Here is a 17261-nt window from a genome sequence, read left to right on the forward strand (position 1 = left end):
CTCACAAAAGCAGTTTATTTAGCGTACTGAAGCAACTTTTTCATTTGAGTCCATTCAAAAAGACTTCCCTCTGGTCTCCTCACCAGTGTACAGCCTTGTTATGCTATGTTTTTGCTAAACTTGAAGGCTACCCCTTGATTGAGGGGTTCTTGTCTAACCAGCTGATAACTTCGCTGTGCTTTGGTGACGTCACAGTCGTTTTTTTAAGTGTAGATATTGAAGTTATATTTAAATGTTTATATTTCTCTTTAATTACATTTGTATATTTATTAAGCCACAAATGTCATTTTTGTAAATATTTAATATAAATAATTTATGAAATAATTTCAATAATATTTGTAATTGCAATAATAATTTTGTAAAAAATAAAATAAAAAAAGATAATTTTATTATTGATTATTAACGTAATAATTACAGCAATCATTTTGGTGAAATAATTGTTAAATCTGAAAACGCGCACTATTTTACATCACTTAAGTGTGTGTGTGTGTGCGTGTGCGCGCGCTGAAGTTGCATTGCAGGGGTGGGACTCCAGCATTCAGATCTTCATTATGCGCAGAGGAAAACACGCACTTCTGATCTAATCTTAACACACATCTGATCTGATCTGAAAACACCACACACACACAGAGATTAGATCTGATCAGACCATGCACGTGCATCCGATGCTTTAATCCATGTTAATTGATGGATGAAAGTCTGCATGAGCTCGAGAGGAGGAAACAGAGACTCCTGAAGGTAAGATCAGATAAAACACTTGTTATAACATCTGATCGTTTATATTATGTGTACATATGCTGAATATATGTCGAGTTTAAGTCGAAACATTACAATAACATTTGTATTTAGACGTATAATCGCGTGTATTTACGTGCCTTAATTAATTGATTTCGCTTAATGGTGACACGTTATTAATTACAATATGTGTGTATTGCAGTTATTGTGAATCATTGTTATATTGTTTGTTATGGCTGTTTGTTTCGGTTCGCTGTGGAACTGAAGTTCAGGCCACGTTCACGTGCTGATGCAGTGCGCGTGCCCGCGGCTCGGGGTGGTTGTCATGGTCAACTTGATCGAGCCCCTCTGATTGGGGGGCGTTCATTTAACACCCAAAGGCCACATAAAACACACTACACCCCTTGTAAAACAGCCCAAAAGTGAAAGAGAGAGAGTGTGTGTGTGTGTGTGTGTGTTGTGTTGTGTTCTGAATCTGATATGTGTGTGTGTGTTGAGTTCTGAATCTGATGTGTGTGTGTGTGTGTGTGTGTCTGCTTTGTGTGTTGTGTTCTGAATCTGATGTGTGTGTGTGTCTGCTTTGTGTGTTGAGTTCTGAATCTGATGTGTGTGTGTGTGTGTGTGTTTGTTGAGTTCTGAATCTGATGTGTGTGTGTGTGTGTGTGTGTGTTGAGTTCTGAATCTGATGTGTGTGTGTGTTGAGTTCTGAATCTGGTGTGTGTGTGTTTGTTGAGTTCTGAATCTGATGTGTGTGTGTGTGTGTGTGTGTTTGTTGAGTTCTGAATCTGATGTGTGTGTGTTTATGTGTGTGTGTTGTGTGTCTGCTTTGTGTGTTGAGTTCTGAATCTGATGTGTGTGTGTGTGTGTTTGTTGAGTTCTGAATCTGATGTGTGAGTGTGTGTGTGTGTGTGTGTTTGTTGAGTTCTGAATCTGATGTGTGTGTGTTTATGTGTGTGTGTTGTGTGTCTGCTTTGTGTGTTGAGTTCTGAATCTGATGTGTGTGTGTGTGTTGTGTTCTGAATCTGATGTGTGTGTGTGTCTGCTTTGTGTGTTGAGTTCTGAATCTGATATGTGTGTGTGTGTTGTGTTCTGAATCTGATGTGTGTGTGTGTCTGCTTTGTGTGTTGAGTTCTGAATCTGATGTGTGTGTGTGTGTTGTGTGTCTGCTTTGTGTGTTGAGTTCTGAATCTGATGTGTGTGTGTGTGTGTGTGTGTGTGTGTGTTTGTTGAGTTCTGAATCTGATGTGTGTGTGTGTGTGTGTGTGTGTTGAGTTCTGAATCTGATGTGTGTGTGTGTTGAGTTCTGAATCTGGTGTGTGTGTGTGTGTGTGTGTTTGTTGAGTTCTGAATCTGATGTGTGTGTGTGTGTGTGTTTGTTGAGTTCTGAATCTGATGTGTGTGTGTTTATGTGTGTGTGTTGTGTGTCTGCTTTGTGTGTTGAGTTCTGAATCTGATGTGTGTGTGTGTGTGTGTTGAGTTCTGAATCTGATGTGTGTGTGTTTATGTGTGTGTGTTGTGTGTCTGCTTTGTGTGTTGTGTTCTGAATCTGATGTGTGTTGTGTGTCTGCTTTGTGTGTTGTGTTCTGAATCTGATGTGTGTGTGTGTTGTGTGTCTGCTTTGTGTGTTGAGTTCTGAATCTGATGTGTGTGTGTGTTTATGTGTGTGTGTTGTGTGTCTGCTTTGTGTGTTGAGTTCTGAATCTGATGTGTGTGTGTGTGTGTTGAGTTCTGAATCTGATGTGTGTGTGTGTGTTGAGTTCTGAATCTGATGTGTGTGTGTTGTGTGTCTGCTTTGTGTGTTGTGTTCTGAATCTGATGTGTGTGTGTTGAGTTCTGAATCTGATGTGTGTGTGTGTGTGTGTGTTGTGTTCTGAATCTGATGTGTGTGTGTGTTGTGTGTCTGCTTTGTGTGTTGAGTTCTGAATCTGATGTGTGTGTGTGTGTGTGTTGAGTTCTGAATCTGATGTGTGTGTGTGTGTTGTGTGTCTGCTTTGTGTGTTGAGTTCTGAATCTGATGTGTATGTGTGTGTGTGTGTGTGTGTGTTGTGTTCTGAATCTGATGTGTGTGTGTGTTGTGTGTCTGCTTTGTGTGTTGAGTTCTGAATCTGATGTGTGTGTGTGTGTGTTGAGTTCTGAATCTGATGTGTGTGTGTGTGTGTTGTGTGTCTGCTTTGTGTGTTGAGTTCTGAATCTGATGTGTGTGTGTGTGTGTGTTGAGTTCTGAATCTGATGTGTGTGTGTGTGTGTGTGTTGAGTTCTGAATCTGATGTGTGTGTGTGTGTTGTGTGTCTGCTTTGTGTGTTGAGTTCTGAATCTGATGTGTGTGTGTGTTGTGTGTCTGCTTTGTGTGTTGAGTTCTGAATCTGATGTGTGTGTGTGTGTGTGTGTCTGCTTTGTGTGTTGAGTTCTGAATCTGATGTGTGTGTGTGTGTGTGTGTGTGTGTTGTGTTCTGAATCTGATGTGTTGTGTGTGTGTGTTGTGTTCTGAATCTGATGTGTTGTGTGTGTGTGTGTGTGTGTGTGTTGTGTTCTGAATCTGACGTGTGTGTGTGTATATCTTTTGTGTAGATTGTATTCTCTTGTGTTGTTCTCTGTTGTGTGTTTTGATTTCTGTGTATGTTTGTTGTGTGTCTTTTATGTCTGTTGTGTCTGTAGTGTTCTGTGTTGTATGTTGTGCTCTATTTTGTGTGTGGTAGTCTATTGTGTGCGTTGTGATTCTGTTGTAAATGTGGTTTTCTGTTGTGTCTGTCATGTATTTTTCTCAGCGTATTCCACAAGTACTGAAGGTCTTTCTGCCAGAGAAGGTTCTCTCTCACGCTCTAGTTTGCTGCTTGTGTTTCAGTGAAAGTGTTATTATGAGTCATTCTGGAGGTTAAAGCGCAGTTGATTTATTAGCGTTTGCTTATTTCACTCCTGCATGGAGACTAGCTGACAGAGCACACTTCACCCCCGCCGTCCATCCGTCCGCAGCACATTTCTGTGGTAGAACGGACACTATTTTATCCACAGTGATTGCAGTGCTGTCCGGTGAAGGATAATCATGTGTAAATTATGAGTGCGACAGGATCGTTTAAAGCGTCTTGATTAGCTTTTGTGATTTAGTTTTTAGAGCTCGGGATGCTTTCAAATAATCATTTGTTTGGTTATGGGCTCCTGTAAAATCAGTCTGTGTCAGTTGAGAAGGTTTCAGAAGAGAAATTCAACTAGACCCAATTTTTATGCATATTTTCCTGGATGTTTTCTGAGGTTTTGGGTTATAATCTATACGTTTAGGTCTGTAAGAAAGATTTTTAAAGAAACTCGTAACTTTGTCCTCATTTACTCACCCTGATGTTCTTCCAAACCCGGCTGAAAGCAAAAGTAGATGTTGAGCATAATGTTAGCCCAAAGTCTCCATTCACTGTCGTTGTATGGCAAGGGTATATGGCGTTCCATTTGTGCCAACAAAAAAGAAAGTGTCAAGAGTCTTGCACACGGTCGAGCACGCTTATCTTTTCGAAGTGTACTCTGACACATGTAATGATTTGCAGGATCTGAATGACAGATTCTACAGATCTATTTTCACTAGTTAAAGTGCTCATTTTTTATATCAGTAATTAGGTTCGCACTAATAAAAAAATACATTCTTGACATAAATAATGACATCATTACCCATTCATAATATTATGTAATATATACATAATATTATTCACTGTTTAAAACACAGGTATATATATCTACATATATCTTCCAATTTCACATATCAGCAATCTACTACTTGCTAGCAAAAAGCCATTAGTTTTTTTAAATCAACGACTGCACTGTTAAACGTATACCTCGGGTCTTTAGAGACCCTGAACCTCATTTCACCCCCTGTACCTCATCCACAGTTGTGCCCACACCTATTTAGTATTCCTCAATCCATCTCTTATAAATAGTGTGACACAAAAAATGCCAAAATTGGAAAATAATAATAATAATAATAATAATGGTTTAAGTACAAGATAAATTATTACTATATTCAAACATATAAATACTATATCACGTTGACTTTCTGTGCAACAATGGTGAATTATCAGTATTTTATATGCGTAAACACATGCTGTACATAATATACATGCTATTTCTAACTCAAGGTGCAGCTGATGTGCCAGTGATTACCTTCATTTACATTTGTCATTGTTATTTAATGAAGAAGCAACATGGAAGTAAACTATAGCAAGTACAACACATGAACAGTATGATATGACTATTGTCATTTGGGTGTACCACTGAAATTATGTAAGTTGTGCATCAATTTAGACTCAATTAGTGCCTGAGAAAATACACATAACATACATATAAGACACACATTAGTTACACATACATTACACATGTGTAGATTATGTGTTATGTGTAGCTCAAAATGTGTTTGACAGCCAGTTGCATCTCATGACATGTGTAAAAACATTTTTGAGATAATTCGTCTCCTGCATGTGATTAAATGTAGAAAGGGCTTGCAATACTACGACTACTTTGTGTTACTCTTTTAAAGTAAACTGTCCGCATGACTAGATAGACTAGGCTTACTAGGCTTATTATAAAATTTGCATCATGTGAACTCTGTCCAAGATGTAGCGGCACATGGAAAACTAATGTGTAATTTTGCATTGAGGCTATATTCTGCTTTACGTCTCTGTTTTTATGTCACCTAAATTCAGTCTGTTCCTCATTCAAAGCTATTGTATGGCTACAGAAGTCATATAGACTTCTTTTATGGTGCATATCTGTCTGTTTTGGAGTGGTGGTGGTGTAGTGGTCTAAGCACATAACTGGTAATCTGGTAATCAGAAGGTCGCTGGTTCTAACCCCACAGCCACCACCATTGTGTCCTTGAGCAAGGCACTTAACTCCAGGTTGCTCTGGGGGATTGTGCCTGTAATAAGTGCACTGTAAGTCGCTTTGGATAAAAGCGTCTGCCAAATACATAAATGTAAATGTAAATGTTTTGGAGATTGATGGTTCAAATAACTATAGACTTATCACTGAATGAAAAGAGCAGCTTTGAGATTCTGCAAAATTTCTCCTTTTGTGTTCCACAGAAGAAAGAAAGTGATATGGGTTTGAAATGACATTAATGACTTTTTTTTTTTTTTTTTTTTTGTGATCTGTCCCTTTAAACCAAGACCTTTTGCTTAATAAGATAAAGACTTTAATATCTATGCAGCCACTGCAAACTTATTTCACTAATGGCATCCAGTAAAAGGCAAAAGAATATGTCATCACTTTTCTACACCACCCAAAAAAGGAAGAAAGCTTTAGATTTCTGCTTCACGATTCAGTGTTTGTCAATGAAATTAAAGTTTATACCTCACTAGTGACTGCGCCAATTGGGAAATCATTTTTGGATATATGCTTCATCGGCCAGACGGTATCACAGTGTTCTGTGTTCCAAGCTGTGTGTGTGTGTGTGTGTGTGTGTGTGTGTGTGTGTGTGTGTCCATCTGTGCTCCTATAGTCATTACAGGCAGCGTGGGCTGTTACACACACAATATTCTATATAGCCGTTGATGTTACTGAAAGTACAATTTCAACACATGTTCATTAAATACACACACACACACCTGAAATCGGATGTAGATATAACTGTTTTGCCCTGAATCTATGTGTGTGCTGCTAATAGGCCTCTGGTTTGAGATGCTTTAATTGGCCACTGTCATATTCTCCACAGAACTATCTTCTTAGTTCACGCTGCTTTTCTCATCTGATTACCCACAAGTCTTGGATGGCATACACGCCTCTCACTTTCTTTCTACTTTTAGTCCAAACATGATACTTCCTGTCTGAAATGAATCCTCTCTCTTTTTGAAAGATCAGATTGTTGATGCTCTAGTACCCTCACAAAAATGTAGCATGGTAAATGTATTTTCTCTTTGTTTTAACTCGTATTTGTTTTTGCTTTTACACGTGTCATGATAATACCAAGTTTTTTTGGATATGATTCCATGGTAATATAATAGTTTTTTGGACATGCATCATTGTAATACCATGTTTTTGAGTATGCACCATTATAATACCATGTTTTTAGATGTTCAATGGTAATACAATTTTTTTTCTTTTACAATGTTAATTACCATATTACATGGACCATGATAATACCATGTTTTAGACATTCACCATGGTCATACTATGTTTTTTGGATGTGCACCATGATAATACCATGTTTTTACATGTACCATTGTAATACCATGTTTTTGGGTATGCACCATGATAATAACATGTTTTTTGGTATGGTAATACCATGTTTTTTACTTGTACCATAGTAATGCCATATTTAATTATTTTTTATATATACAGTGAGGAAAATAAGTATTTGAACACCCTGCTATTTTGCAAGTTCTCCCACTTAGAAATCATGGAGGGGTCTGAAATTGTCATCGTAGGTGCATGTCCACTGTGAGAGACATAATCTAAAAAAAAAAATCCAGAAATCACAATGTATGATTTTTTAACTATTTATTTGTATGATACAGCTGCAAATAAGTATTTGAACACCTGTATATCAGCTAGAATTCTGACCCTCAAAGACCTGTTAGTCTGCCTTTAAAATGTCCACCTCCACTCCATTTATTATCCTAAATTAGATGCACCTGTTTGAGGTCGTTAGCGGCATAAAGACACCTGTCCACCCCATACAATCAGTAAGAATCCTACTAAACTACTAACATGGCCAAGACCAAAGAGCTGTCCAAAGACACTAGAGACAAAATTGTACACCTCCACAAGGCTGGAAAGGGCTACGGGGAAATTGCCAAGCAGCTTGGTGAAAAAAGGTCCACTGTTGGCGCAATCATTAGAAAATGGAAGAAGCTAAACATGACTGTCAATCTCCCTTGGACTGGGGCTCCATGCAAGATCTCACCTCGTGGGGTCTCAATGATCCTAAGAAAGGTGAGAAATCAGCCCAGAACTACACGGGAGGAGCTGGTCAATGACCTGAAAAGAGCTGGGACCACCGCTTCCAAGGTTACTGTTGGTAATACATTAAGACGTCATGGTTTGAAATCATGCATGGCACGGAAGGTTCCCCTGCTTAAACCAGCACATGTCAAGGCCCGTCTTAAGTTTGCCAATGACCATTTGGATGATCCAGAGGAGTCATGGGAGAAAGTCATGTGGTCAGATGAGACCAAAATATAACTTTTTGGTCATAATTCCACTAACCGTGTTTGGAGGAAGAAGAATACCATCCCAAGAACACCATCCCTACTGTGAAGCATGGGGGTGGTAGCATCATGCTTTGGGGGTGTTTTTCTGCACATGGGACAGGGCTGACTGCACTGCATTAAGGAGAGGATGACAGGGGCCATGTATTGCGAGATTTTGGGGAACAACCTCCTTCCCTCAGTTAGAGCATTGAAGATGGGTCGAGGCTGGGTCTTCCAACATGACAATGACCCGAAGCACACAGCCAGGATAACCAAGGAGTGGCTCTGTAAGAAGCATATCAAGGTTCTGGCGTGGCCTAGCCAGTCTCCAGACCTAAACCCAATAGAGAATCTTTGGAGGGAGCTCAAACTCCGTGTTTCTCAGCGACAGCCCAGAAACCTGACTGATCTAGAGAAGATCTGTGTGGAGGAGTGGGCCAAAATCCCTCCTGCAGTGTGTGCAAACGTTTGACCTCTGTAATTGCAAACAAAGGCTACTGTACCAAATATTAACATTGATTATCTCAGGTGTTCAAATACTTATTTGCAGCTGTATCATACAAATAAATAGTTAAAGAATCATACATTGTGATTTCTGGATTTTTTTTTAGATTATGTCTCTCACAGTGGACATGCACCTACGATGACAATTTCAGACCCCTCCATGATTTCTAAGTGGGAGAACTTGCAAAATAGCAGGGTGTTCAAATACTTATTTTCCTCACTGTATATATATAATACTATGCTAATAAAATAGTTTTTGGACACGCATCATTTTAATACCATGTTTTAGACATTCACCATGGTCATACTATGTTTTTTGGATGTGCACCACGATAATACCATGTTTTTTGTATATGATAACATGGTAATACAATAGTTTTTTGGACATGTACCATGATAATACCATGCTTTTATAACATGTACCACAGAAGTACATTGGCATGTACCATGCAACATGGTCTTGCAACATTTTATTTGTATTTTTTTACATATTCCATGTTAATGTCATGTTTTTGACATGTATCATGTTTTCACTGTTACAATGGTAAAAACATGTTATTACATGTACCATGATAATACAATTTTTTTTACATGTACCTTGGTTTTGTAAGTTTTTGTAAGAGTGAAGTATGACTTGTGCTTTGTGTAACAGGTGGCACTATGTCTGTGCAGGGTCAGGATATTTCAGAATATCATCTGAGTGGTGAGCAAACATCACACATCATACAGCTACAATCATTTATTGGCTCCCTCTAAGAGCGAGTTTCTAATTCAGTTTTTGTTGTGTGTCAGTGGTGCTGGACCCTCCTGGCTGGGAAGTGTGTTTGTATGTGTTTGGGTTCTTGGTTCTGTTTGGTGTGGTTATAGTGAATCTGTGGAAATTATATAAGTCCGGCACTTTCCCGACTCCCTCGCCATACCCGAACTTCCACTACCGTTACCTGCAGGAGAAATATGGCTCGTCCAACTCGGAGATCAGACAGAAGGTAATAAAAACCCACAGAGATAAAATTACATGCATGTTATTGTTTAGATGTTTTTACACTGCCTGCAATGCAGCACAGTTAATTTCACTTTAAAGCAAGTTATATGGGTTTTGAATAACATGTGGGTGACTAAATGATGGGGTGAACTATCCCTTTAATCCGTGACTTCTACTCTGTCCTGTGCAGCGTGTTGCAGCTTCCAACCAGCGGAGGGCGTCAACGGCGAGTCGGAAGCCGAGTCTTCAGTTGCTGGACACTCCTGATGGGCTTCGAGACCTCGGAACACTGGAGTTCATGAGCCGGGAGCTGGATCCGAGCGGAGGCACCATCAACCGTTCCATGTCCTCTGAATCTCTGTGTTCCATCTCTTCCATCGCTCAAACGTTCGGCCACGACTTCACAGTGGGGCAGCTGGAGATCACTCTGGAGCTGGACTCTCGGTCCTCGCTTATGCACATCTCACTGCACCAGGGTAAAGACCTGCTGGAGAAGGAGGAGGAGAACTTCCCTGGATGCTACATCACCGTCATGCTGATCCCTCAACAGATCAGCCTAGGAGCCACACAGGTATAGAATATAGCCATGTAGAGTTAAATTAGCATATTAGCTGATTAGGGTTATCTCTTAGCTGTCTCTCTCTCATTCTCCACTGCAGGTTCAGAGAAATGCCTTCACTGTGGTGTTCGATGAGCGGTTCTCTGTTCCGTTAGACTCTGTTAATCTGGAAGAGAACAGTCTGAGGTTCTCTGCCTTTGGCGTCGATTCGGATGAGCGGAACATCAGTGCTGGAGTCGCTGAACTTAAACTGTCAGATCTGGATCTTTCCATTCGGCCGTTTAACGCCTGGCTTTACCTGCAGGACATCAACAAGGTACCGTGCTATACCTAGATGCTCTACAGAGCCCTTTGTACCCTTGTAATACGTGTACTCGAAAAATGTATCTCTTTTTTTCTGGTTCTTCTTAGGCCGTGGACGCTGTTGGTGAGATCCTGTTGTCTCTCAGTTATTTGCCAACTGCAGAACGCCTCACCGTGGTTGTGGCCAAAGCCAAGAACCTGGTCTGGACTAATGGAAAGACCACAGCAGGTGTGAGACTGAGATGGACCTGAGGATTATCTCGGTTTAGACAGATTTGACTCAATCGAATTGTCTTTTTTAAAACATTTCCACAGCACTGAAATGAAACGGGTTTCTGACTGCCATTATAATTCAAATCCACAACCCTACAAAGAGCTTTAATATCCAGATGACATTACTCAGGTCCTTTTTTTAAACAGTAAGAGATACATTTTCTCTCAGCTATTGCTGTTAATTACACTGGGGACCTTCTAAATTGGTGACTAATAACTTCACACATTTTCAGTGTCTTCTGGAGATTTATGTCAACTGAAATTTCTTATAAAATATATTTATTTTCAATGTTTCATCAGTAGAATGATCCAAAACACTTTAAACAACTGTACAACCTATTAAAGAGACTGTAGGTCTATCCCTCACTGCCTTGTTGTAATTCCCATAAAAAATGATCCCAAAGAGGTGCAGTTGTTAATAAGGTCCATCAGAGCAATTCAAGCTTGTAGTACATATTGTGTTCAGTAGGGGGCAGTAAGTGAAACCCCAGCTGGATGTGCAACGTGCAGCTGTGCAGAGAACAAACCAAACCTAGGATTGCTTGGGACTTGCAACACCACAATATGGTTCTTGTGTTCAATAACAGCTGGCAAAACACATTCCTGAATTCAGGGATGTCAAGATGTGTTTTTATATGTTTCAAACTACGTTGAAGTTGATTCTGCTACCTAAAAACGCTGTTTATGACGCAACACTCCAAAAGTGTCCGTCTGATGTATGTGTAGATTGACACATCCTTAGAAAAGCCCTTATAATAAATTTATCTCGGACAGGTTGATGAATTCAATTGCAAAATGTATTGCTGTTTAAATTAGGAAAACTAAAGGATTATGTTCAGTAATATATGGTAAATGGTCTGCACTTATATAGTGCTTTTTTTAAACTTAGAGGTTACCCATTCACACACACATTCACACACCAATGTATATTTTAACAATAGATTGCCACTTTTTGTGTCTTATCAATGCTTTACTTGTAATGCATTTGCATTATTTATATTATATTTATATTATACTGTATATATATATATATATATATATATATATATATATATATATATATATATATATATATATATATATATATATAAATATACATATAAATCTTTTATTATTATACTTTTTTTATTTTTTTTATCCTCTTTTCTCCCAATTTGGAATGCCCAATTCCCACTAGGTCCTTGTGGTGGCGTGGTTGCTCACCTCAATCCTGGTGGCAAAGTACAAATCTCAGTTGCCTCCGCTTCTGTGACTCTCCACGCATCTTATCACGTGGCTCGCTGTGCATGAAACTGCGGAGACTCACAGCATGTGGAGGCTCATGCTACTCTCCATGATCCACGCACAACTTAACACGCACCCCATTGAGAGTGAGAACCCCTAATCAAGACCAAAAGGAGGTTACCAAATATGACTAACCTCCTTAGCAACTGGGCCAGTTTGGTTGCTTAGTAGACCTGGCTGGAGTCACTCAGCACGCCCTGGATTCGAACTCACGGGTCCAGGGGGGTAGTCAAAATTATTGAATCATTATATATTGAATTTTTAGAATTTGGGGGGCTTTCTCTGCAAATATATGATTAATTAATTGGCAAATCATTAAATTAATTCGCAAAAAAAAAAATATACTGATTGACAGCCTTAATATTGTTACATGTTTATTGTTTTCATGCATAATTAGTACTTTTTACAAGTATTTACATGTAGAACAAAAATGGTGCTGTCTCCTTAACAATAACAGCAGTTCAGCGAGCGTCTTACAGAAGTGTTTTGGTTGAGCGCACATTAAAGGAATATTCTGATGTTCAATACTCTTCAAGCTCAATCCACAGCATTTGTTGCATAATATTAATTACCCCAAAAATGTATTTTGACTTGCCCATTCTTTTCAGAAGTATAGATGTAAACTATATGTATGTTAACATGATTTTAGTATCATAAAATCACTTACTAACCTTTTCTGTGTAAAGTAATAGCCAATTTTACAACTTTGTTGCCATAACGATGTAGTCAACAAACATTAAAACCCTAAAATGATGCTCAAATAAAACATGAGTTTTAACAGGAGAATTTATGTAAGGGCTTTTATAAAATTATAAACTTGATTTATTTTGTATTTATATTTATAAAATATTTCTATCTTTAAACCCTCCAAAAATTGGCCCCATTCACTTCTATTGTAAGTGCCTCAATGCAACCTAGATTTTTGCTTTGCATGAATTTTTTGGTAATCAACATTGTGCCACAAATGCTGTCGATTGAGCTTAAAAAAATTCCTTATACGAGACAGGAGGCTAATGGCTTCTATAGCGCATCCGTGCTATGTGAGATTAGAATTAAATGTTTCTATTTTTGTAGATTTTGATCAACAACTGACTGTAAGGAACAGAAATGGTTTAAAAGTGAGATTATTGAATGACAAAATGTTTAGCGTGGATCTCGTCTTTGGACACACATTTCACGGAACAGGTCAAACCAAATTTTTACACTCAAAACGTAGTGAAAATATTTAGCTCCAGAACTTTTTAGCCAATATAATACTCAATCACTGGTGAGTGAAATCTCAACATTTACCAACAAGTGGCTAATCACAGACATTTTTGTCGCATAGCGCAAAATGTGTTCGCATGTGCGAGTGATTTACTCTCATTATAGAGGGTTTCCGCATAAGGCAAATATTTCCACATTATTTTTACCCAGCCTTAGAAGATATTCCTGGATTAGCATTATTTGTTGGTCCTGAAACAACATTCCTACTAACCAATTATTGCCCTTAAATTTTAGATGATATGGGATAGGTATAAGATTAGGGCTATGATTGGTCAATAGGATTGTTGTGCTTCAAAAGCATGTCCTCATAAAGATGTTTCTATTTTCCTCTGTTCACAGATCCATTTGTCAAGGTGTATCTGCTCCAGGACGGCAGGAAGATCAGTAAAAAGAAGACCTCCATAAAAAGGGATGATACTAACCCCATCTTCAACGAGGCAATGATCTTCTCAGTGCCAGCCATCGTCCTGCAGGTGACTTTTAACTGCGACATTAACATCTGACTTGCTGTTCTGAGTAAAATAATTACCACACGATTTTCAATGTTGTTTGTGTATTATTCAGGATCTCTCTCTGAGAGTGACGGTTGCTGAGAGCACAGAGGACGGGCGTGGCGAAAACGTAGGTCATGTGATCATCGGGCCAGAGGCCAGTGGAATGGGCATAACCCACTGGAACCAGATGCTGGCCACACTGCGGAAACCAGTTTCAATGTGGCACCCGCTCCGGAGAACCGAAGTTCTGACCCTTGACCCCTGACCTATGACTCTTGTCTGCATGGTGCCTACTGTCTAACTGTCCTAACAGTTACAACATTTGAATATGAAGGAAAAATCCTAGTCCCAGCTGTCCTGGGGGAGCGGACAGGGACAGATGGATCCGTAAACAGAGTCTCTTTTGCTTCTGTAAGGATCTATTAAATCCAGGTTTTTCTTATCCAGGTTAAATTCATTTCTACATGATAACAGGGTGGCTGGTTATCTGCTGCAGCCTTTGCGTGGAGTCTAAAATGAGGCAGACATTTCTGTAGCCACATTCTGTTGTACTAAATATTTAAAGCATTAAAACAAAACAGAAATGATATGTATGGCCATAAATACATTTATTATTATTATTATTATTATTACTGATATCGGGGGTTTAGTACTCATAAAAACATTGTAAAATAACATCTAACAACAGACTTGGGATGCTCTGTCCCTCTTCTCAGGCAAGTGTAGTGACACTTATTAGCCTATTAGTAACACTATTGAGCAACATCACGTATTAAATGCAGCATTGGGGTGATTTATAATTGCATCCTGTTTATTTAAACATATTCATTGCCCTCATATTGGCTTTAATGTCATTCAGAAATCCCAAACTTTGCATTCTACCACTTGAATCACGTTACTATGCGCAAAATGATTTTTATGTGGCTCGTTGTGCGTATTGCGTCAGTTTCCTGGTGAAATGAACACTAGAAGCGCTATGACAACAATGAATTGTATTCACTTTCACACAAAGCGTGATAAAAATAACAGATAATCAGTTCATAAACACTTACTTTTTGCCCTGTTCCTCAAAACTGTAGTGCATGACTCACAAGGCGATATATTATAACGTTATCAGTAGAGGTCGACCGACAGTGGATTTTGCCAATACTGGTAAGTAAGGTGGTTAGAAGGGCCGATAACCGATTAATTGGCCGATTTTAAGTATAAACAAGCTCGGGGACTCTTATTTTGAAATTATGTAGACTTGCCGCTGTTACAAAGCTCTCAATTAACTATTAACCAAATAAGCTTTTTATAGCCTAAATTTATATTACACCAGGTAAGGTTTAAATGGGAATAAGGTTATTATTATTCACAAGATATGAAGTCAGAGACACAGTGTACTGTATGTGCTGAAAGGGCACATTTCCATATAGTTGCAGATTTCTTTGCATACCCTTGCTTCAATTAAGAACACTTGATTATCTAATCAAAATAACAAAACATGCATTGACATTAAGATAAAAAATGAATAAAAATGGTCATTGACGAAATTTAGATACAGCAAATTACTACGAGGTCTGAGTAATTGTTTTTATTTTATTTCTAGAGGCCACTGTTGTACTGTAGAATCAATCCTTTCTTTAATAAAACCAAAACTATCAGCAACTATCGGTACAGATTTTGGCAGATAACCGGTAGTTTCAGAAAGCGACTATCAGCACCGATTAATCAGTAAAACCGATATATCAGCCTACCTCTAGTTTGCGTAACCAACTACATTTACTAACTTGTTCAAGAGTAAACAAAATGTGCTGTAGCTCAACTGATAGAGCATTGCATGTGCAATGCAAAGTACCTGGGTACGAATCCTGAAGAGCATCCATGTTGACACGTGAGCCGAATGCGTCGTAGAAGTACCACAAAATGATGTTGCTTCAGCAGTTGCGTTTTTATATCATATTTGATGTTAATATTTTTCTGACACTATCGGTTAGGTTTAAGGTTTAGGGTAGGGAGGCCAGTTTTGTTGATTTAAAACTCAATCAAGCATTAACCTTAAAAAACAAATCTCATTGTAGAAAATGTAACTTGCTTTTAGCGCCACCCAGTGGACATTTCATCACGAAACTGCCGCGATAGGTGTAAAAAACCACGTAATATCATTTCGCTAAAATGTCACCACAGGCACTGATGAATTCAGTGTTGGGGAAGTACTTACTTAATAAGTAGTACTAAGGTTAAAAGTAATCTTTAACACATTATTGATTACATTTTCTATATTGTAATGGGATTAATCTACTAGCTTCTCTGAACAGTAATCACATTACTCATTACTTATTCATTTCTACCTATTCCCGACCTTTACCAGATTTGTTACATGTGTCCAAAATGCCATGATATATTCTTTCACCAGGGCATAAATTACATTTTATTATAATATTTGTGTTATCTATTCAAAGTGATGTATTTTGCAAAAGAGCCATTGTTTTTTTTTGCTATCCTCACACTTTGTTAGCGTGGCAATCAAGTGAAAGGGAGTGCAATCATTTTGATCAAAATAATAGATGTTGTTGGATGTTAAATATGTTTATTAAATTAATCATACTGAATTTAAATTATATATGTAGCGCAAATATAAAACAATAACGTTACATGATGTACTTTGTAGTTTTGTAACGCATTATTCCCCAGCACAGCATAGAAATCATACATTTATATCAAACTGAAATATATTACAATATATATGTATTTACATATTATGTTATTTTAATTGTCTTTCACGTTCTCTGAGATTTCTTCGGCAAGAGAGAAAATCTTAATAACAAAAAGCTAAATAAATAAATACTAGTAAATATTCAAACTGCTGCAATAATTAAACCTTTTGGTGACAGAATGTAAAACCTTCATACCAAAATCATATCCTACCACAGCTAACACGTTTTGTAAAATGAATAACAGATTTGAGCTTCTTGCAGTAATGAGCAAATCCTGTGATTCATTTTTAATACTAACAATATTTTAAGCTTGACACCATTAAACTTAATTCTGTGCCATATTCACCCGAATAGAAGCAATATTTTCATTTTGCAGTGTACATCTGTTGTTGGTGAACTCGGATTTATAGGATGATAAATTGTACAAATACTTCACAATGCATGCAATGCATATGTAATGTGTAAAATATTGCAATCAAATGAATTGTTTAAATAAAAATCTTATGCGTGGTTTGTTTCATATGGCGGTAACGGATGTTTTCATTGTTGAGATTTGACTGCTGTCAGATGCACGAAAACTTGTCTGAATGTACTAATATATGTATATATATATATATATATATATATATGTGGGGGGTTCTGCTTGCATTTCCAGCCTATTATTAATAGATGTATCTTTTGCTTATTGACATATTTCAAAAATCTGCAACTAAAGTATGTATGACAGACAATGAAATGTAGTAGGCCTATCAAAATCTACTTAAATATTGATCTATTTCTCACCCACACCTATCATATCTCTTCTGAAGGCATGGATTTTACCACTGTAGTTGTATGGATTACTTTTAAGCTGCCTTTATGTGTTTTTTGGACCTTCAAAGTTCTGGCCACCATTTATTTGCATTGTATGAACCTACAGAGCTGAAATATTCTTCTAAAAGACAGAGAGTCATGCACATCCTGGATGGCGTGAAGGTGAGTAAATGATGAGAGAAT

At 37.9% G+C, this 17261-nt stretch overlaps 1 protein-coding gene across 1 annotated transcript; it reads left to right on the forward strand.

Annotated features, from left to right (window-relative positions):
• The first annotated feature begins 535 nt into the window (after positions 1-535).
• On the forward strand, positions 536-16771 carry LOC127637967 (synaptotagmin-12-like). Its single transcript, XM_052119247.1, has 8 exons — positions 536-738; positions 9058-9108; positions 9198-9391; positions 9578-9958; positions 10047-10262; positions 10358-10478; positions 13412-13545; positions 13637-16771. Exons 2-8 carry the CDS (start codon positions 9066-9068, stop codon positions 13829-13831), a joined length of 1284 nt encoding a protein of 427 aa, XP_051975207.1. The 5' UTR covers positions 536-738; positions 9058-9065; the 3' UTR covers positions 13832-16771.
• Positions 16772-17261: the final 490 nt, after the last annotated feature.

Source organism: Xyrauchen texanus, chromosome 46 (genome assembly GCF_025860055.1).
Source record: "Xyrauchen texanus isolate HMW12.3.18 chromosome 46, RBS_HiC_50CHRs, whole genome shotgun sequence".
Taxonomy (NCBI): domain Eukaryota; kingdom Metazoa; phylum Chordata; class Actinopteri; order Cypriniformes; family Catostomidae; genus Xyrauchen; species Xyrauchen texanus.

Coding starts and splice junctions, on each gene's coding strand:
- LOC127637967 (XM_052119247.1), top strand. CDS start 9,066: ATGTCTGTGCAGGGTCAGGATATTTCAGAATATCATCTGAGTG. Junction 9,392..9,577: donor ACTCGGAGATCAGACAGAAG/GTAATAAAAACC, acceptor TGTCCTGTGCAG/CGTGTTGCAGCTTCCAACCA. Junction 10,479..13,411: donor TAATGGAAAGACCACAGCAG/GTGTGAGACTGA, acceptor CTCTGTTCACAG/ATCCATTTGTCAAGGTGTAT.